The sequence below is a fragment of the Emys orbicularis genome, chromosome 1 (genome assembly GCF_028017835.1).
Source record: "Emys orbicularis isolate rEmyOrb1 chromosome 1, rEmyOrb1.hap1, whole genome shotgun sequence".
NCBI classification, from domain to species: domain Eukaryota; kingdom Metazoa; phylum Chordata; order Testudines; family Emydidae; genus Emys; species Emys orbicularis.
This window is the reverse complement of record NC_088683.1, coordinates 90,551,253-90,573,712: the sequence shown is the minus strand read 5'-3', so window position 1 is coordinate 90,573,712 and position 22,460 is coordinate 90,551,253. Positions and strand designations below refer to the sequence as shown.

At 43.2% G+C, this 22,460-nt stretch overlaps 1 protein-coding gene across 2 annotated transcripts in view; it reads right to left on the bottom strand.

Annotated features, from left to right (window-relative positions):
• NR1H4 (nuclear receptor subfamily 1 group H member 4) overlaps positions 1–21,372 on the bottom strand; it is a 64,948-nt gene extending 43,576 nt beyond the window's left edge. For both annotated transcript variants that reach the window (XM_065420536.1, XM_065420544.1), the window contains exon 1: positions 21,288–21,372. In XM_065420536.1, coding sequence (XP_065276608.1) covers positions 21,288–21,372 — 85 coding nt within the window. The remainder of the gene's footprint in view (positions 1–21,287) is intronic.
• Between the last annotated feature and the right edge of the window lie 1,088 nt (positions 21,373–22,460).

Here is a 22,460-nt window from a genome sequence, read left to right as displayed (position 1 = left end):
GCTCAAGGCACTCAGCAGGCTGCTGAGGTGGACGGTGTCGGCAGGGGCTGGCTGTGGAACCTGCCTGGCCCCTTCGCCCTCTGACTGGCTCTGGTCCCTGCTGAGGTGAGGGGCCGCACGTGCCCCTCAATGCCCCTCTCCCAGGTGGACACATGGCAGCCTGGGAAGGCCAGGCTGTGTGCTCGGCCACCCCTTGCCTGATTTTCCATTTGATCAGCCTGAGGGAACAATGACTTGCCTGCCTGGTGGGCAAGGTGGGAGGGGACACTATCAAACTGTATACGCTGATAGTGGGGGGCATAATTTAAAGGTTCATCTACCCCGCAAACAGCTCAAGTCACGGCCCTACCCTGGCATCCCCCATCCCCCAGTCTTCAATCCTGGAAAGCAGTGGGAAGCGTTAATAGTGGGCCACAGTGCCTATTTCAGTTGCACAGGTGGGCCTCAGGGGAAAAAGCCTGGGAACCCCTATGATAAAGTACAGATTAAGGGATAGATTTGTACCCCTTTGGTGAAATGGCTATTGAAGACAAGGGAGTTTTTCCCAAATAAGGACTGCAGCATTCACCTCTTAAGACAATAACAAGTTATGGCACCAGCTAACCAAATGTGATAAGGAATTGAAGCAATTACTGTAAAAGCAGCATACAACAATGAAGTCCTAGAGATAAATAGCACCAACAGACGGCTCCCTTAACCTTGTACTTTATGTACTTGTTAAAATTCTATTAGTCACTTTCAAAGTGCAAACAAATTAAAATTAAATCTCACTGTTATAAATTATAACCAGTTCAACAACATTCAATACTCCCTCTGTGATGTAGTTTAAATCAAAGAAACATATCAGTAAGTTGGACAGAGAAAAGGAAAGTGATTTACAAACTACAATATACTTTCTATTCAAGAAAGTCCATATCCTGGTGCTATTGAAGGGCGTGGCAAAATTCGCATTGACCCATGGGGAACTGGCTCCGTGAGAAGTAACAATATTTCCAGGAAGTTACTCAGTTCAGCTTTAGATAACTCCTTTTCTCTCTGTATTTAATGTTGAGTGGGCTTGGAGGAAAGCTTGAGATCTCAGTAAACACTGTTGAGTTCACTGTAACACAATGGCAGGTGACAGCTCAGTTTTTGACATTTCTGCAGTAAGGCAACAAACATTCATCCATGAGGATTTGTAAGATTTTATCACAAGAGGCATTTTGTGCAACAAATTGTGTGTATCAAGGTCCCAAACCTGTGAGATGCTGAATGCCCTCAACTCTCACTGAAGTCTATGATGAGACAGATGAGAAACCCTGTAGATAAACTGTCATTGATGAACATTGCTAAATGTACTTTGTTTACTTGTACTGTATTTACAAATCAGAAGAAATTTAGTATTTTTTTCTGCTTTCCTTTTTGAGGGATAATCACCAGAAAAGAGGGTGTGCCTGGGAACTCTGCGGAGTACTTCTACCAGTACAGAAACAGCCCCCCCAAAAAGGTTTCCATCAATTCAAAGGAGTCAAGAGGAAAGGAGAAGTAGCAGCAATAAAAGATAGGAACACCTGCAATGACAGCAAGACATTATTAGCTATAAAAGGGGTCCTTCTATTCTGTCGCCCTTCAAGCAATACCAGAACCTTAACTTCCTGTTTTAACTAAACTCTCATTCCAGATGTCCCATGGCATCTGCTGTGCTATATTTTGCCCTTACCAGCATACAGCACTGCAAAAGTTGACACAAATCACTTTTCAGTATCATCTACTTGCTCAGATGGTACATCATCAACATAGCATCCATTCATGTACAGACGTGTACAGTTAGCAAAAGCAGGGATGCTGCCATAGGACAAGCAGACATAGGTATGTCTGGCAAGCTGTGGGACAAAGCCAAAGGAGAATAATTGTGCTATTTACCACTAATAATTATTTAAATTACAGTAGCACTTAGTGGTCCCAAATAATATCAGGATACTAATACATAGTAAAAGATGATCCCTGCTCTAAAGAGCTTCCACTCTAAATAGCCCAGACAAAGAGACAAGTATATTATCCCCTTCTTACCAGTGGGGAACGAAAGGCAAAAACATTTTGTGACTTGCCTGAGGTCACACAAGAAGTATGTGGAAGAGCTTAAAATTGAACCAAGGTTTCCTAATTCTCAATCTCATGCTTTAACCATAAGACTATCGTTGATATCCGTCAGCAGCAGCATAGAAAAACACATGCAACATGTTGTGTTAACAATGAGTTGCTGTAGGCTCTATTGTTTTGCAGGAGACTCCAGTGTAAAACAAAGTTTTTGGTAATTGTGGGCACATTATTAATAAATATTTGGCCCACTTCTGTTAATTATATTTTCAATTTATTGTATCTATTACTTACTAAGATTGTTCAAAATTCTTTATGTAGATAAACAAGTGTTATTTTAGTTTCCAACTATACAACCATTGCACAAATCTTTAGTATCTGTTTTGTGGGAACAACTTTTAATTATGGGCACATAACGTGCCATTTGCTAATTTTTAATTATTTGGTTGATTGATTTACACAAACAGGAGTGGGAAGATCCCAGGATTAAAATAAAAAATACATTATTGATTTTTACCTTTATGTCATTTCCAATAAATGCTATAGAAGCTTTAAACCACTTTCCTGATCTGCTCAGGGCTTTGAAATAATAGTAAGAGACTGCAGCACTCCTCAGGGGGAAGGGATCGCTCGCTCAGTGGTTTGAGTATTGGCCTGCTAAACCCAAGGTTGAGAGTTCAATCCTTGAGGGGACCATTTGGGGATCTGGGGCAAAAATCTGGGGATTGGTCCTGCTTTGAGCAGAAGGTTGGACTAGATGACCTCCTGAGGTCCCTTCCAACCCTGATATTCTATGATCCTCCCAAAAAGAAAAACAAATCAATCCAGGGTTTTACAGTGGGTTCAGTACAATGCTGGGACAGAACTGTGGAAGTTTAGTTAGACCTGTGTAGACATGTACAAAACCCCTCATAGTTACTAGAGCTGTACATTTGTTTCCAAATACACACAAATCTCTCTATATTTGTCTAACCTGAATAACCCATACATCTTTATTTTTCTGACCTAGCCTACCCACAATAACACCACATTAAAAAAAATAATTAATTACGGCCAGTCCCTGCTCACAGTGGGGTAAAGGGTGGGAGGGAGAGAGAGACAGATCTTTATGTCCCCACTTTAAAGTGCTGGTAGGCACTCAGGATATGTCTACACTGCAATTAGACTCCCGCAGCTGGCCCATGCCGGCTGACTCAGGCTTGCAGGGCTCGGGCTAAGGGGCCGTTTAATTGTGATATAGACAGTCTGGCTCAGGCTGCAGCCCAAGCTCTGGAACCCTCCCACCTTGCAGGGTCCTAGAGTCCAGGATCCATCCTGAGCCCGAACGTCTACACCGCAGTTAAACAGCCCCTTAGTCCAAGTCAGCTGGCACAGGCTAGCAGCTCATTTTTAATTGCAGTGTAGAGATACACTCAGGCCTGGTCTACACTACGAGTTTAGGTCGACTTTAGCTGCGTTAAGTCGACTTAAGCCTGGACACGTTTACACGACGAAGCCCTTTCTTTTGACTTAAAGGGCCCTTTAAACCGGTTTCTTTACACCACCTCGACGAGGGGATTAGCGATAAAATCGGCCTTATGGGGGTCGGAATTGGGTAGTGAGGACGGAATTCGACATTAGTGGCCTCCGGGAGCTATCCCACAGTGCTTCATTGTGACCGCTCTGGACAGCACTCTCATCTCAGATGCACTGGCCAGGTAGACAGGAAAAGCCCCGCGAACGTTTGAATTTCATTTCCTGTTTGCTCAGTGTGGAGAGCACAGGTGACCATGCAGAGCTCATCAGCACAGGTAACCGTGATGGAGTCCCAGTCCCAGTCTCAGGATCGCAAAAGAGCTCCAGCCTGGACCGAACGGGAGGTACGGGATCTGATCGCCATCTGGGGAGATGAAGCAGTGCTGGCCGAACTCCGAAACAGTAAAAGAAATGGCAAAACATTAGAAAAGATCTCCAAGGCCATGAAGGACAGAGGCCATAACAGGGACGCACAGCAGTGCCGCGTGAAAATTAAGGAGCTAAGGCAAGCCTACCACAAAGCCAGAGACGCAAACGGAAGGTCCGGGGCTGAGCCGCAAACATGCCGCTACTACGAGGAGCTGCATGCCATTCTAGGGGGTGCAGCCACCAGTAGCCCAAGCGTGTGCTATGAGTCCCTCACTGGAGACAGGGAAGCGGGTTCGGCGGACGAGGAAGATGAGGATGGAGAGAACATCATAGATAGCTCACAGCAGCAAGGAAGCGGAGAAACCAGTTTCCCCAACAGCCAGGATATGTTTGTCACCCTGGACCTGGTACCAGTAACCCCCGAACTCACCCAAGACCCTGTGGGCACACAGGGGACCTCTGGTGAGTGTACCTTTGTAAATATTACACATGGTTTAAAAACAAGCGTGTTTAATGATTGAAATGGGGCGATTTTATTAAGGGGACATTCAGAGGTGCCCCTTCCTGCTCTGCTGAACAGAAATATTCCCCGCTGCTAACCACGCGGTGGGGGGGAGGGGTGAAGTGACCATCCCAGAGAATTGGGTGTGTGGGGGAGGGGAGTTAGTTGGGTTTGTGCTGCATGTTAAACCTGAAACCGCAGCCCCTCCTTTTACATTGCAAACCCATTTTAAATGGCCAACCCAACGGGTGCTTGGTATGGTTAATGAGAGCAGTACTGTTTTAAACCATCCCCACTTGTTAACAAGGTTAAAAAAGCCCAAAGACTGTGTCTTACCATGGCTGCCTGCAAGCTGAAATCTGTGGCCTGGCACTGCGTGAGTGATCTCTCACACCAAACCGGCAGTCCCTCAATATAAGAGGAAAAATGCGACCTTGTAACGAAAGCACATGTGCTGTGTGATGTGAACAGCAAAATCTAACGTGAAAGAGTGTACCCATTGTTCTCAAAAATGTATCTTTTTTAAACAACTCTCCCTTCTCCTCCACCAGCTGCAAATGTTTCTCCTTCGCAGAGGCTAGTGAATATTCGAAGAAGGAAGCGAAGGACACGTGACGAAATGTTCACTGAACTACAGACTGCCTCCCACGCTGACAGAGCACAGCAGAATGCGTGGAGGCAGTCAATGACTGATTTTAAAAAAGCCCAATATGAGCGAGAGGAGAGGTGGCGGGCTGAAGAGCAGAGTTTGCGTGCTGAAACGCGGGCTGAAGAGGAGAAGTGGCGTCAGCTTGTACTCAGAAAGCAAGAGTCGATGCTCCGGCTGCTGGAGCATCAAAGTGATATGCTCCTGCGTATGGTTGAGCTGCAGGAAAGGCAGCAGGAGCAGAGACCGCCGCTACAGCCCCTCTGTAACCAACAGCAGGAGCAGAGACCGCCGCTACAGCCCCTCTGTAACCAACAGCAGGAGCAGAGACCGCCGCTACAGCCCCTCTGTAACCACCAGCCCTCCTCCCCAAGTCCCATTGCCTCCTCACCCAGACGCCCAAGAACACGGTGGGGGGGCCTCCGGCCACCCAATCACTCCACCCTAGAGGATTTCCACAGCAATAAGTTTTAAAGTTTTAAAGTGCAGTGTGTCCTTTTCCTTCCCTCCTCCCCCACCCATCCCGGGCTACCTTTGCAATTATCCCCCTAGTTGTGTGCTCAATTAATAAAGAATGCATGAATGTGAAGTAACAATGACTTTATTGCCTCTGCAAGTGGTGCTTGAAGAGGGTAGGGTAGGGGAGGGTGGGGTGGTTGGTTTACAGGGTAGTAAAGTTAACCGGGTGCGTGGGGGGGCTGCGATTTCATCAAGGAGAAACAAACAGAAGTTTCACACCGTATCCTGGCCAGTCACAAAACTAGTTTTCAAAGCCTCTCTGATGCGCACCGCGCCCTGCTGTGCTGCTCTAACCGACCTGGTGTCTGGCTGCGCGTAATCAGCGGCCAGGCGATTTGCCTCTACCTCCCACCCCGCCATAAATGTCTCCCCCTTACTCTCACAGATATTGTGGAGCGCACAGCAAGTAGCAATAACAATGGGGATATTCTTTTCGCTGAGGTCACAGCGAGTCAGTAAGCTGCGCCAGCGTGCTTTTAAACGCCCAAATGCACATTCCACCACCATTCGGCACTTGCTCAGCCTGTAGTTGAACAGGTCCTGACTCCTGTCCAGGCTGCCTGTGTATGGCTTCATGAGCCATGGCATTAAGGGGTAGGCTGGGTCCCCAAGGATCACGATAGGCATTTCAACATCCCCAATGGTTATTTTCTGGTCCGGGAAGAAAGTCCCTTCCTCCAGCTTTCGAAACAGAAGAGAGTGCCTGAAGACGCGAGCATCATGTACCCTTCCCGGCCAGCCCACGTTGATGTCGGTGAAACGTCCCTTGTGATCCACCAGGGCTTGCAGCAGCATTGAAAAGTACCCCTTGCGGTTTATGTACTCGGTGGCTTGGTGCGCCGGTGCCAAGATAGGGATATGGGTTCCGTCTATCGCCCCACCACAGTTTGGGAATCCCATTGCAGCAAAGCCATCCACTATGTCCTGCACGTTTCCCAGAGTCACTACCCTTGATATCACCAGGCCTCTCATTGCCCTGGCAACTTGGATCACAGCAGCCCCCACAGTAGATTTGCCCACTCCAAATTGATTCCCGACTGACCGGTAGCTGTCTGGCGTTGCAAGCTTCCACAGGGCTATTGCCACTCGCTTCTCAACTGTGAGGGCTGCTCTCATCTTGGTATTCTGGCGCTTCAGGGCAGGGGAAAGCAAGTCACAAAGTTCCATGAAAGTGCCCTTACGCATGCGAAAGTTTCGCAGCCACTGGGAATCGTCCCAGACCTGCAACACGATGCGGTCCCACCAGTCTGTGCTTGTTTCCCGGGCCCAGAATCGGCGTTCCATGGCATGAACCTGCCCCAGTAACACCATGATTTCCACATTGCTGGGGCCTGTGCCTTGTGAGAGGTCCATGTCAATTTCCTCATCACTATCGTCGCCGCGCTGCAATCGCCTCCTCCTCCTCAGCTGGTCCTCCTGGTTTTGCTTTGGCATGTCCAGGCTCTGCATATACTCCAGGACAATGCGCGTGGTGTTCATAGTGCTCATAATTGCCGCGGTGATCTGAGCGGGCTCCATGATCCCAGTGCTAGCTATGGCGTCTGGTCTGAAAAAAGGCGCGAAACTAGTATCTAAAGACCAGGGGAAGAAGGAAGGGAGGGAGGGAGGGGCGGGCGACTGACGACATGGCGTACAGGTACAGGGAATTAAAATCAAGAAAGGTGGCTGTGCATCAGGGAGAAATACAAACAACTGTCACACAGAATGCCCCCCCCCCCCAGAGATTGAACTCCTAAGCCTGGGTTTAGCGGGCCGTTGATTTGACGGAGGGAGGGGGGAAGGAAATGAATAAAACACAAATCTATTTTTTACATCTTAAGACGACAGTGCAGCATGACTGATAGCCCTCGGCATTTTCTGGGTGCTTGGCAGCCAATACTTGGCAGCAAATAGTATACTACGACTGGTAACCATCATTGTCCAACGAGGACGGTTAAAGGCAAGGGGTTGCTGCTGTGTAGCAATGTAGCTCCACGTGTGCCAGCCACATGTCTGCCAGCACCCAGATCGCCCTCGGCCTTTTCTGGGTGCTTAGCAGACAATACTTGGCAGCAAATAGTATACTACGACTGGTAACCATCATTGTCCAACGAGGACGGTTAAAGGCAAGGGGTTGCTGCTGTACAGTAGCCAGAAGGCTTGGTAAAGGCGCTCAGGCTACAATAATCTATGAGCATTTCAGGCAACCTCTAAATTTACTTGCTTTCAGACCTGAGGAAAGCTCTTCTTTCAGATCTGCTGAGCACCCAGATTGCCCTCGGCCTCTTCTGGATGCTCAGCAGACAATACTGACAGGACGGTTACCAGTCGTAATAAACTATCTACTGCCAAAAGGCAAGGGGCTGGTGCAATGCAGCCCTACGGCTGCCAGCCCCACAGCTACCAGCATCCCGAGCGCCGATGAAGGCTACTACTCATGCTGCACCGTCTACCGCCAAAAGGCAGTAATCTGCTGCTGCTGTTTAGCAATGCAGTCCCACGTTTGCCGGCACCCGGAAGACATATGGTGACGGTGAGCTGAGCTGAGCGGGCTCCATGCTTGGCGTGGTATGTTGTCTGCACAGGTAACCCAGGTAAAAAGGCGCGAATCTATTGTCTGCCGTTGCTGTGACGGCGGGGGAGGTGCGTGACGCAATGTACCCAGAACCCCCCGCGGCACTGCTTTGCATCATTCGGACATTGCGATCTCAACCCATAATTCCAATGGGCGCCGGAGACTCCGGGAACTGTGGGATAGGTACCCATAGGCACCCATAGTGCAATGCGCCGGAAGTCGACGCTAGCCTCGGTACTGTGGACGCAGTCCGCCGACTTCATGCACTTAGAGCATTTTATGTGGGGACACACACAGTCGGCTGCATAAAACCGGCTTCTATAAATCCGGCTTCTATAAATCCGACCTAATTTTGTAGTGTAGACAAGCCCTCAGATACCATAGTGATGGGGACCTGCCTTTGATTTTCAAGGAAACTTATGCTAGGTCTTGTCTACACAAGAAAGTTGCCCCAGTTCACTTTAAGGTGTAGTTTAAAACTGGTTTAGTTAAACTAGTGCACTGTGTAGGCTGTGTAGACACTTCTATTTCGCTTTAAATCGGACTTATTTTGGTTTAGTTTAAGGCCATTAGGATTCAGTTTAATTAAGCTAAACTGAAATCACTGAAATTACACTGGTTTAACAAAAATCATCTTAAAAATTATTTAAGCCAATAAGTGCAATTTTCTTGTATACACACGTAGAGCTTGCTGGGAAGTTTCCAATGAAATACTTATTGTCAGAAAATGTCAGTTTGTTGAAATCAAAACTTCTCATGAGAAAGTTTTCATAAATCTCCTGATTAGAAATTTTTTGAAAAGTTTCTAAATTGTCAAAACATCCCCTTTTAACATTTTCAAAATGAAAAATTTTGTTTCTTGATTCAAAATTAAATATTTTAAAAGGTTGAAATCAAAATGAAATGTTTAGAAATTATCCAAATGAAATATTCTGATTGATCCAACCTGAATTTTGGGGATTATCAGTTTGTGAAAATTATCAGGATTTTGATTTTATTGTGGGGGGAGGGAGGGAAGGTTCTATTTTCAGAACGGGAAAATTTCAAAAATCTCCAAAACTCTCATGGGTAAGCTAAACCATTCCCACCCAGTTCTATAACCCAGTACTAGAACAATTAGCTTCTTATAATAAAATAAATTTGATCTTATCTTGCCATCTGGAATGTGCATATGATTTTATTCATGTATTAATGGAGATTATAGACCAGATTCTGACATTACTTACGCTACTGTAAAGCCAGAGTTACTCTACTGACATCAATGGAGTTACAGTTGTGTAAATCAGTGTAAGTGGGATCAGAAGCAGGCCAATTGTCTCTAGTAATGTATTATGTTCATATGTTCTTACTGTTCCATTACACTTTTCATACCAGAAAACACACATGTAATCATTTTTGAAATATGATCATTGAAATAAATACTAATAGGGCTGCAAAACTTGTGGGTTATGCTTTGCAAAAAAAATTGCAATTAGAACATTTCACAAAATGTCTCAAATTTTACTAACGCTGTCAGAGTGAAATTTTATTTCTTGAATCTGGCCATCATTTTGTGAATACTTTCCCATTATGTAATTGGTGGGTGAGATTTGTTGAAGATTTTCTTTTCCAATATTACATGTGAATATTTTGGGTGGGATTTTAAAAAGCTCTCAGCTTTTGCTTAACTGGACTCCCATTGAAGTAAAAGGAAGTTTTACCATCAGAGTTCGGCCATCACTGAGTGCTTTTGAAAATCTCACCCTTTATTTTCAGTATTACGCTGAAGTTATATACAGGCTGTTGAATTTCTATCCAAAATATTACAGAAGTTACAGTGGTAGTGCATTGGCACAACAAATATTGTCAATATAAAACTATAAGAAAAAGAACAGCAAACAAATTAAACCTTAAGGCCTCGAGCCTGATAATAAAGCTAATGTGAGGTAAGAGTCACACAGAGCAAATGACCTTAAACCAAAAAGCAGAAAATGTATTTCCTGTGATTCACAGGATAAACCAGAATGGGAAACATAAGCTAATCAATTGGTTTAAGTACTGAAAAAACTATTATCAGGTGTCTAAGGGCCTGGGCTAGACAGCCTCTGGCATCAAGCTGATTCATAGACTTTAACAGATATATTACATAATGTAATAGATCAAACATGAGCTTGAACAATATCCTACCATTAGCAGTCTTCATTCCGACCATGTCCATGACAATTCCTCAAAAACTTGGGCTATTTAACGTGTTGTTCTCTTTACTTTTTCTAGTCAGTACTTATCATCTACACTTCCTTAGTACTGCTTCCTTAATATCTTGTTGCTTTACTCTGAACTGAAAACTAGAACTTCCTTAAGACTAGCTAAGGAGTGATACAGGCCAGAGGTTATATAGTTTACTGATTAACTTCATTACAGTGAAGCCTATTTATAAATGCTTGAGACAATAGCAATGCCAAATTACAGTATAAATGTCCTTTACTAAAATCTGGATACCTTTCTCTGAGTGGATTCAAATAGCGCCTCCATTACGGTTTTGTAATTTTTTGTTTTCATTCACATTAGTATTTTGTATGAATAAAAATCTACTACTTTTTTTAGGTGACTAAACTTAATAGATTAACCATTCAAAAACCATTTTGACTGGCTGATGCAGCATGTGTTTCACAGACACAGAGAAAACTATATTATTTTAGGAGGGCCAAATTCTGTTGTCTTTACCCAGACAAGAATCACGTGTTCTAGAAAATTCTTGGTCAATAAAATTGCTCAGGAAAGTATCCATGATACCTGGTAGTAAGTGTATGTAGAATCAGGCCCCAAAGGTATATCATTCCTTTTATTATTTCACAAATTATGCAGCTTTCAAAGCTAAAAACCTGCATATGAGGAACTGAGCACACAAGTGATTCTGTTGTCCTGTCCTATCAAATGACCTTGTGCCACATAGCTTTATTCATTCACCTCCTTCAGGTTTAGTTGAGATATTTCTCATTATTTTAGAACATCTTTCAGGTTACTTCTGCTCCACTGGGTCATTTGTTGTCCATAATTATTGTACATACATAATGTTCTGTTTCAGTTTTTGCTGCTTTGTTTCCCTTTGACTTGGAAGTCGACCACTTGCCTATTTATCATCATGATAATGCCAGATGTTGCAACATCTGCCAGATGGTGCTGGATACAAATGGTTAGCTTCTTCAGCTTATGATCTTTTGGTTGTTAAATAGTTTCTGACAGTCGATTTTAGAGATTTTTTAAAAACCAAACAAAAGCTATCAGATGGATCCAGTCTTTTCAATTCACTACGGAGCTATGTCACTGATACAGTTACTACATAGCATTTCCTTTTGAGTTTTTTTCATTGTCCAGTCATTAAGGGTTGCTTAAATACATTGCTTTGTTTTCTGCTTCTTACATTAATTTATTCTTGTATCTCACTATCCACTCCAGGGGGTCTTTTAATTAACTCCATAAAAAATACTAACGCCATCAAAAATATTTCTACTCTATTTTTCCCATTCTTCCTCAACTTGTCACATTTACAATGAGTTTGACACATCTAGTTATTTCCCAGTTGTATTGTGTTACATTTCGGGGAGAAATTGCTGGAAATCAGCACAAGTTCATAGACTTTAAGGCCAGAAGGGATCATCATGATCATCTAGTCTGACCTCCTGCACATCATAGGCTGCAGAACTTCACCCACCCACTCCTGCAAAAGGCTCGTAATCTCTAGCTGAGTTAATGACGTTTTCAAATCTTGATTTAAAGACATCGAGTTACAGAAAATCCACCATTTACTCTAATTCAAACCAGAAAGTGACCCATGTCCCATGCTGCAGAGGAAGGTGAAAAAAACCCAGGGTCTCTGCAAATGTGAGCTTGGGGAAATTCCTTCCCTACCCCAAATATGGCTATCAGTTAGACCCCGAGGATGTGGGCAAGACCCACCATCCAGACACCTGGGAAAGAATTATCTGTATGAACTCAGACCCCTCCCCATCTAGTGTCCCATCTCCAGCTGTTGGAGATATTTGCTAATAGCAATAGCAGTTGGGCCATATGCCATTGTAGGCAACCTCATCATACCATCCCCTCCATAAACTTATCAAGTTCAGTCTTGAAACCACAATTACAGATTTTTTTAAACTGGACCTCTTTATTTGAATCAATTGTATAATTCTATTTGTCTATCTATCTAAAAACTTCCAGCTCCACAGTATCTGAAGCTGCAAGTCTTAACGTCATGCAGATTAACAAAACCTATACAAGAAGTTCCAAAAGAAAGCTGTAATGGACTTTATATTCAAAGCATTGCAACCCATTTGACGCCCTAATACCAGATTTTGTGCACCTATATGTATATGTAAGATTTTAGGCACGCGGTCCATACTTAAAGATAACATTGTTTCATGTCTAAAGACTTGTCCCTTGTAGAAAGGGCAAGGGATAACGGTTGAAGAAAATGTTGGGTTCAAGGGGATTTCACACATATTTGGTGGCTATGTCCTGTTGTATTAATTTAGATGGAATATATGGCCACAGGTATTAACTTAACCCAGTCACTGTGCAACATAGAGACCTCAGCCTACTTAGCACCATGGCAAAAGCACCATTAATAATCCTTTTATGCCCCATCTTTGTATTAAAGATACAGAAAAGAAGGGAAAATAGTTAAAGCATTTGAAAAGTAAAGTATTAAAAATGGCTTTCATTTTAATAGCATCCTTTGTTCCCTTTCCCTTTAGCTGGAGACAGTTATTAGAAGGAAAAAAAGAAAAAGAAAAAAAGAAAAAAAAGACCTTGACAGTCTGTTAGGTGGTATTGAAGATGGTAACAACTGTCCTTTGGGGGTGGGGGTAGGGGAGAATGAAGAAGTTAGCTGAGATGGGCTGGAGCTGTCAGCATTGCTGGTTGTTTTTAAAGTCCAATCCCATTTTCTAGAAGACAAAAGAAGACAAACATATACAAAGGAGAAAGAAAAGTACAGCAAAGATAGAAAATGCAGCTTCTGTCTCTGGTGTTGACTCTCAGTTGCACACTCTCTTCTGGAGAAACACAAACACAGCACGTGTCTCATCAGCCACTCTGAGACCTAACAAACTTGTACCAGCATTAGGCTGTGTAAGGCATTGAATTTAGCTGCCTTTTTCTGGACACAGGCTTACAGCAGTGTTGCAAAATATACAATCTTGCCCAGTTAATTCAGATTCTGATTAGACGGAAGACAAAAGGAGAGGGATAGAAAAGAGAAGAAATAAGGTGGGGAAAGAAAAGGGCACATGGGGGAAGGGAAATGAAGTCTCACATCCCAGGTGGTGTTCAGGATTCAGCCAGAGCAAGTAGAGATGGCAATGTCACCTGGCCCAATCAGATCAGGACATCTTTCAGGATTAGGGTGACAAAGGCCTGGCATCCCAGGAGACACTGGGTGTGGCAGACATAGGGTTGCCAACTTTCTAATTGCACAAAACTGAACACCCTTGCCTTGCCCCTTCCCCACCCCTTCCCAGAGCCTCCCCCCCAGTCACTCCAGCCTCCCCTCCCTCAGTCGCTCGCTCTCCCCCACCCTCACTCACTTTCACTGGGCTGGGAGGCGGTGAGGGCTCCAGCTGGGGGTGTGGGCTCTGGGGTGGGGTAGGGCCAGAAATAAGGGGTTCAAGGTGCGGGAGAGGGTGTGGGTGCTGGGAGGGAGTTTGGGTGCAGGAGGGGACTCAGGGCAAGGGTAGGGGGTTGGGCTGTAGGCTCCAGGAGGGGATTCAGGGCTGGGGCAGGGGGTTGGGTTGCAGGTGGAGGTGCGGGGTCCAGAAGGGAGTTAGGGTATAGGAGGGAGTTCTGACCTGGGGCAGGGGGTTGGGGTACGGGTGGGGATGCAGGGTCCAGGAGGGAGTTAAGGTGTAGGAGGGGGTTCCAACCTGGGGCAGGGAGTTGGGGTGAGGGTGTGGGGTCTGGGAGGGAGTTAGGGTGCAGGAGGGGGTTCCGACCTGGGGCAGGGGGGTTGGGTGCGGGAGGGGGCTCAGGGCTGGGGCGGGAGGTAGGGATGTGGGTGGGAGGCGGGGTCTGGGAAGGAGTTAGGGTGCAGTAAGGGGTTCCGACCTGGGGCAGGGGGGTTGGGTGTGGGAGGGGACTCAGGGCTGGGGCGGGAGATTGGGGTGGGGGTGGGGGGGCGGGGTGTGGGAGGGAGTTAGGGTCGGGGAGGGGGTTCCAACCTGGGGCAGAAGGTTCGTGGTGTTGGCTCCGTCCAGGCGGCACTTACCTCAGGTGGTTCCCGGTCGGCGGCGCAGCAGGGCTAAAGCAGGCTCCCTGCCTGCCCTGGCTCCATGCTGCACTCAGAAGTGGCCACCATGTCCGGCCCCTAGGCGGAGGCGTGGCCAGGCAGCTCTGCACAGTGCGCGCTGCCTGCACCCTCAGGCGCCGCCCTCCGCAGCTCCCATTGACCATGGTTCCCGGCTAATGGGAGCTGCGGAGCCGGCGCTGGGGGCAGGGGCAGTGCGCAGAGCTTCCCTGATTGCTCCTGCACCTAGAGGCTGCAGGAACATGCCGGCTGTTTCCGTGAGCTGCGCGCAGCCAGGGCAGGCAGGGAGCCTGCCTTATCCCCGCTGCACTGCTGACCAGACTTTTAATGGCTTGATCAGCAGTGCTGACCAGAGCTGCCGGGGTCTCTTTTCCACTGAGCGTTCTGATTGAAAACTGGATGCCTGGCAACCCTAGGCAGCATGATGGTGAAACTCAATCTATTAGTCATTTTCCTCAAAAGTCTCTTTCTTTAAGGGCCACAAAGGAGAGTGATGGGTGAAATAGCCCATCCTCTCATTATTTTGTCCACCAATTGGGCCTAGTTTCTGACATCAATTTTGATCTCTGGTTCTAAACTTTTCTTGTTCCTCAAGCATGATCTTAACACAATCCTTGAATTATATATTATATATAAACATTATATATTGTTTGTACTAATTCAGTTTATCTCCCTTTCATACCTTTTCCCATCAACATTTGTATAGGTTATTGTGACATCTTATGAACTTACACTCACTTTTTACCACTGAACTCACAGTTAGGGTAAATTTGTAGGCCCAATTATTAGAACAGTCTTAAGAGGGGATAATAGATTTAATTTGGTTTATAAAATTATCAACTGCAATTTAGCAATGGACCTCTACATCCTATGACTGGGACTTCCACTGAAAAACCAACAATCTTTAAAATACACTATATTAATAGCTTATTTATTAGCTGTAGCACATTGCTATCACTGGAGAAACATTTGGGAAATATTGGTGATGGAAATACCTATAAAAAGTGAAAAAAATATTTTGAAATGTGATTTTGTTTTGGTTGAATTCACTAAAAAATGGTTTCATGCTGTCAAGCTCACACAACTATTCTCTTTTTGTTGTCTATTTACTAATTCATGATAAATAGTTAATAATTAACTGAATTTCCTTGTTATTTCCAAGTGATATTTACACTGATACGAAACAGCCAAGAAATCACTCGACTCGGCCAACCCTTACTCATGCGGAATAGTACTTTACTCCTCAAGTAAACCTAACGACCTCATGATTTCAATTACCATTATTCCAATGCAACTAATCCAGAAGAAAGGTATTACTCAATATGAGTAAGCATAAGGCCCTAGAGATATAGGGTGAAATCCTGGCCCCATAGAAGTAATTAGCAAAACTCCCATTGACTTCACTAGAGCCAGGATTTCACCTATAAGTTAGAAGTGTTTGAAAACCTGGTTTGGCCGGTTATGTTGTATCACTTTTCAATAGGCTCAAGGTATGAACTGGGCCATATCCTGGTTCCTATACACAATTGGTCCCATTCAATTCAATGGGACTTTGTTGGGTAAGTAAAATAAGTAGCATTTGGCCAGTGAGGAGACAATGAACCTATCTAAATAGGGAAAGAAGGAGGGAGAGAAAAGGCTAGTAATCTAATTCTATTCATTTCAGTTTTAACTCCAGTTTGAAAGGCTTTTCCTTTTCTCTATCATTTCTACTTACCAATAAAAATGAGGAAAAAAGGTAAAGAGGACAGAAAACAAAACACAGGAAACAGAAGAGCTGGCCGAAAAAAAGGGACACATTTTTCACAAGCATTTTTGAGAAAAAAATTGACTCTATTTTTATTGAAATTTTTTGAATTTGGAAATTTCTCAATCAGCTCTACTGCACACAAGTGTGCTCAAGTGGTGCAATCAGTCATGGATGATGAACCCAACTGTAGTTATTAATGGTGTCAACCAATTTTTTTACCATCGTCAGAATCAAAAGAGGAGTAGTTGACCCCTTGTTGGGTATCCCAAAATTTTGCCACATAAAAAATGCAACTGTTGCTACATCCAATTTCATATGTTTTTATAAGGAAATAAGCTCTATCTTGAAAGTATATATGTTCCAGCAGCAGGCTCCTTCTAGGCACTGGCTAGTTGACTGCCCTCTATTTCCTGGTTCTCTGCTCTTTTATGACTTATTCCCATTGCCCCTTCCTGCAGGACAAGGAAATCCTAGATGCCCTCTGTTTCTACCTTTCATAGAGGTGGTCACCTGGGAAATCCCCTGGACCTCCGCAGCCCCTACTCAGGGACAGTTGTCATAGCAGTGGGTGAATAAGGGAGGAGGGAAGAAGAGGAACTTTCTCTCCATAGGAGGTTCCCATTCTCCTTACAAATAATGTGGTATAGATGGGTAGTTCAATGTATTTGTTTGCTGACTTCTTCAAGCTTGTCGTGCAGAGGTATTAGACATCTGGTTTGTTTCTAGACCATCGGAATGACAAGGTAGATAAATGGAACTTGTTTTCCAGTTATAGAAGACACAATAATAAAGAAATGTCTACATTTTAGTGGCTCTCACATGCGCTGCTCTGGTTAAGGTCACTTTGTCATTTCCAAAGGGAGCACCTCTTTTCAGGAGTTCATAACTCCACAAACAAAATTTCAGTTAAAAAGTGAGAGACTAAATAGACATTAACTACAATAGATACATTATCATAGAAATATATTGTTAAAACTGCAATTTGCAGTTTCCAGCCACCAAAAGTGAAATTGTTTATCCTGAAGGACACACTGAACTTCTTGCAACTATAAATCTTGAGTGCTGATAAAACTTGAGAGCTACCTTAGGATTACCATGGTGACCAGCTTCACAGTGTAAACATGCACAATGACAGCATAACTTTACTAAACAACTAGACCCCAATACTCAGAACTGTACATTCAAAGGGACACTTAGACATACACTTATGGTTCTAACAATGCCTTCCATGTAGCTCTAGCCTGAATGAACTACAAAGCAAAGCCAATACTTGAAAAAAAACATAAAAGAAAAATGTGTTTAGATTTTTGAGGGGTGGAGGATGTTTTGTAGAGAAATCAATTTTGACAGACTTAAGAGCTCCTCCTGTTATATCAAAGCCATAATATGTGAGGCATTGCATGAGAAATGTAATTGTTCCAAGTGTCTTTAAAATATAAAATTCCCCTGTAACCACCTTTCGTGTATAAGTCTCAATCTGCCAAGGCCCAAATCTGAAACAGAATGTGTCACAAAGACGAAATTGAGGGACACAAAGAAGTATTCATGCACAAAATTTAAAAAGCAGTCAGAGTCATTTCCTTAGTATAAATAACACTCTCTCATCTTGGTTTCATGATTCTGTATTTCTGGTGCAAATAATTTTCAACAATAAAAGTGCGGGGACGCCAAATTTAAGAGAAACATAGTAGCTTTGGGACTAAATCGAGTGACATCCCTCTAAAAGAGGGACAGTTGAAAGTTGTGCATAGGTGAAATTCCTAATTTGAGGCCTGATTCAATTCCATTATACATTAATTATTTATATTACAGAAATACCCCAACTTCGATCAAGGTTCCATTTTGCTAGGCACTACACACACATAATACCTCACTCTCACAGCACCTTACAAAGGAGGTAAGGATCATTATCCCATTGTACAATGGAGAAACCGAGCCACGGAGAGATGAAGTGACTTGCCCAAGGTCACTCAGCAGGCCAGTAGCAGAACCCTAGAACCCAGGTCTCCTAAGTCCCTGTACCAGTTTCTGGCCACTATGTCATATTATTTATTGCCTCATGCATGTCCTATTGGATTGTACAAGCCTTGCCCCAGGAACTGACAATTTCAGCATCAGTAGGTCAACCTCTTGTTGAAGAGAACATGTTTTAAATCAACACACTTCCTTGCCCAGCTTTAATCCCTTTTCCAGAAAATATCACTGAACTAATAACATAGTGGACTTTTGGGGCCAAAATCTACTCTCCCGCAAGTGAAAATCTGGATTAATTCAATCAAAACCAACAAAATTACTCTGGACTTTTACTGGTGAAAATGAATCCAGAATTTGACCCCAAAATTTGAATGACACCCTTTTTTTCATAGATTTTAGCCTGTGACCATGGGATTTAACAAATAGACAAATATATCTAAAATTGTGGCTACTTATTGCTGTTTTAAAAACTGCACAGTACTGAATTTCCTAAAATATACTTCTCCCAGCACAGGACAGTGGCTCCAAAGTCAGGGGGGGGGAGGGGCGGAATCCCTTTAAAGTTTAAGCATTCATAGGTTTAGTTTGTTTCATGGTGGCTCCCAACCTAAACATCTGCTCATTAACATTCCAGTTTAGCCACAGGGGATCCAAGCATACGCTAACTGTTAACAAACTGACGTGGGAAAGAGAAATGATTAATACAATCTGGTGTGATCTTAGCATACAATTTGTACTTAAGATGTGGTCCAAACAGGGAACCTGGCCCATAGTGGAGTATGCAGGAACAAAGCACCCAAACTACAACTTCCTTGAAATATTTCAATTTAGATCAACACCTAGCCCCAAATTAAATATTTCATTTTGATTTTCCTGGAGAAAAAATGGAAAAAAATCATCAAATTCAAATTTTCCCAGGGAAATTTTCAATTTTATAGAAAGTAAAATTTTCCTTCAAAAAATATTTAGATGCAAAATTCCTTAGTGAAAAGGAAAATTCATAAAGAGGAAAAATAGTTTTGTTAAGGCACTGCACTGCCCCTTAGCAGATCTGGGTTCATCTCCTGGCCCTTCCACAGACTTTCTGTGTGACTTTGGGCAAGTCACTCTCTCTGTGCCTCAGTTTCCCAGCTATACAAGATGGACAGTAACAATAACCTTAATCCCACCTTTGTCAGTCTTGTCTGTGTAGACTCCAATCCTGCATTTCTTTGTGCACAGGCAGACTTCTGTGCCTGCACAGAGTCCCACTAACTTCAGTGGGTCTCCACACAGGCATAGCAATCTCTCTGCATGCAGCAAACTGCAGTGCCCCTGGACCTTCAACTGCAAGCTCTCCAGGGCAGGCACGATACAGTGAATACAGCAATGGAGCCCTTACCTAGTCTGTGTCTTCTAAGCAGTAAATCAGAGGGGTAGCCGTGTTAGTCTGAATCTGTAAAAAGCAACAGAGGGTCCTGTGGCACCTTTAAGACTAACAGAAGTATTGGAGCATAAGCTTTCGTGGGTGAATGCCCACTTGCATCTGATGAAGTGGGCATTCACCCACGAAAGCTTATGCTCCAATACTTCTGTTAGTCTTAAAGGTGCCACAGGACCCTCTGTTGCTTTTAAGCAGTAAATGTAATCCAAATAAATAACAACAATAATAATTAATACAGCAAATGGATCAGATCACCAAGATGGCCCTTTGCAGTTGTCCGTGCAGGTGTCATCAGGTGATGTGGTTACACATAATCCTCCAAGAATTTTTTCCTTAGCATGTGAGCAAGTTTTGACTCTTATGCCAGGTCCACACTACAGACTTCTGCTGGCAGAGTTACATCAGTCAGGGATGTGCTCTCTGACTGACATAGCGCTGCTGGCAGAAGCCTCTAGTGTAGATGAAGCTATACAGGAAAAGCTGTGCTTGTACCAGTATAGCTTGTTTTGCTTGTGAGGGGTAGTTTTACTATACTGGTACAAAGTACAGCTTTGACAGTATAGCTGTATCCACACCAGAAGCACTTTGTCAGTGCCGTATACTGGTATTCCTACACCAGCAAAACACTCCTAGTGTAGACATGGCATTGGGAGACATGCTGTGATGTGGTTAGTTTTGGGTTATGCAAAGTTCTGAGTGGATGCTGTGGGAGAAAGGAAGTCGTGTGAACAGCAAGAGAGTTTGCTTTCTGCCTAGGGCTCGGATTAGTCAATTCTTGTGGCAGAGTTTCTCCCTGGCAACCAGGTGTTGATGTTGGGCTGAGATTCCTGGAAGAAGGGATTGTCCTACATGCTGTTTGACCATTGCATTTTAGGACTGATGCATATGTATAAATAAAGCATGTTACATGTAGCGTATCCCCAGACTTCTTGTCACTACTTTTTCCTCCACTGGGAAGCCAACTTGCAAGGCTCCAGACATATGCTCCAACTCAGAAGAAGGGCAACATTGGTGTAGAAGAAAGGGCAGCTATCTTAATTATGTTCTTATTTCCCAGCAATACATATAATAGAAGACAGCTTCCCTGTACTCATGAAATATTGACAGAGTATTCTTCATTCATTAACAAGCCCATGTTTCACAGTAGAAAAATGCAGTGGAGTCTCAGCTATGTAGAATTTTGCAGCCTTTATTATAACTTTTATTATGCACTAAAGTTAATAGCACCATTTTTAATGGTCGCTATAAAAATAGAGTAATGGTTTAAATACCAATTACATTATTTTCATAAATGTATATAAGAAGGCAATATACCTATTTCATAGTATCGTTTAGTTATAAATTGACTAAAAATATTTTGTACCTGCTCAGCTTGACATAAATGACTAACCTGAAGATCATGTCCTGCCTACCTAGAATAGACTATCCTTGCTGAATGGCTTATCATGGCAGCAGAATAGTGCTATAATAGTAAACTACAAGCTTTGTTAAACGGTGGCACATAACAACACATATTGTGCCTTATTTTGCAATGCATTTAAATGGGGAGTTCTGCATAAAAACTGATTGCACACCATGGACCGTAGTAACTGACTGTAGGACTTCAATATTTTGATTCTAGGCTATTGGTTCAGGTATAATTTGCTGGAGATACATTTTAAGCTAATTTGATGACTTACCAAATAAATTAGGACCTTCAGGAAGTGAAAATCCATCAGCACCAGGTAGCTGGGAATGTCCTATTAGATTCATTTCAGATCCCATCTAGTCTTTAATTGAAGAACAATATGACAGTCAGGGCACAGGCTGAAAGGAAACCCTGAAAGATAAAGAAACAAGGATAACTAAAACAAGATAATTCATTTTTGTGTACATATTACAGGCCAGAATTCTGAAGGCTGTTTCAATATTTACTATAACAAACCCTGATGTAAAATTATAATGTACAATTTAGCCTTTTAAAAAATGCTGTGCCTTTTCCTTGTGGTGGCATATTTTATATGTGATCATTCTGCTTTCCACAGAAGGTGATGGGGGTTATGCTGTCACATCCTTTCATAATTTCCTAAATAAGTGGCCTGAATTTTTAAATGTGCTGCACACACAGTATTGGGCCTCAATAGGAGCTGTTGTGTGCTCACCACATTTGAAAATCTGGCCACTTATTTAGGTGCCTAAATATGGATATAAAAGCCTAAATTTAGGCTCCTGTCCTTGAAAATCTTGGCCTTTCCATATTTTGAAAAAAATAACAAAGTTCTCAAAACAAACATAGTTTCTCCCATCTTTATTCACAAATTCAGGATTAGAGTTTTCATTACAGAGTATCATGGCTCAAGCAGGAAGACAATGTGCTTTAGCAATCAGTATGCACTCTCCCCATTTAAAACACAAAGAGCTTTTAATTAAACAGAGAGAAAAGCTATGAAAAAAACCACAACCATATTGACTAGGGAGACTATTGGTATGTGTGCATGGTTTTCCCCTTTATAAAAGTGCTTCCTTAATTCAAGCAATTTAAAATTTAATATTAATCTAACTGCTGAATTTTCATTGCACATAATGAAAAAACTGCATTTTTTGCTTTGTCTTTCCTGTTGTGTTTTATTATTATGACCCAATATTCAGAGTTTTTTATTAAATGAAGCATTCCTTCACTTGGAAATTATAGTGTGGGTTTCAGGCGTCCACTGGTAAATGAAATCAGTGAGTAACATTTTCAAAAGCACCTAATTGACTTTCCATTGGACTTAGGCTCCTAAGTCACTTAGTTGCTTTTAAAAATTGAACCCAGTATCTGTAAACCAATAAAGGCTATAGAAAGCTTCCATACCCACAGTGGAAGAGTCTAA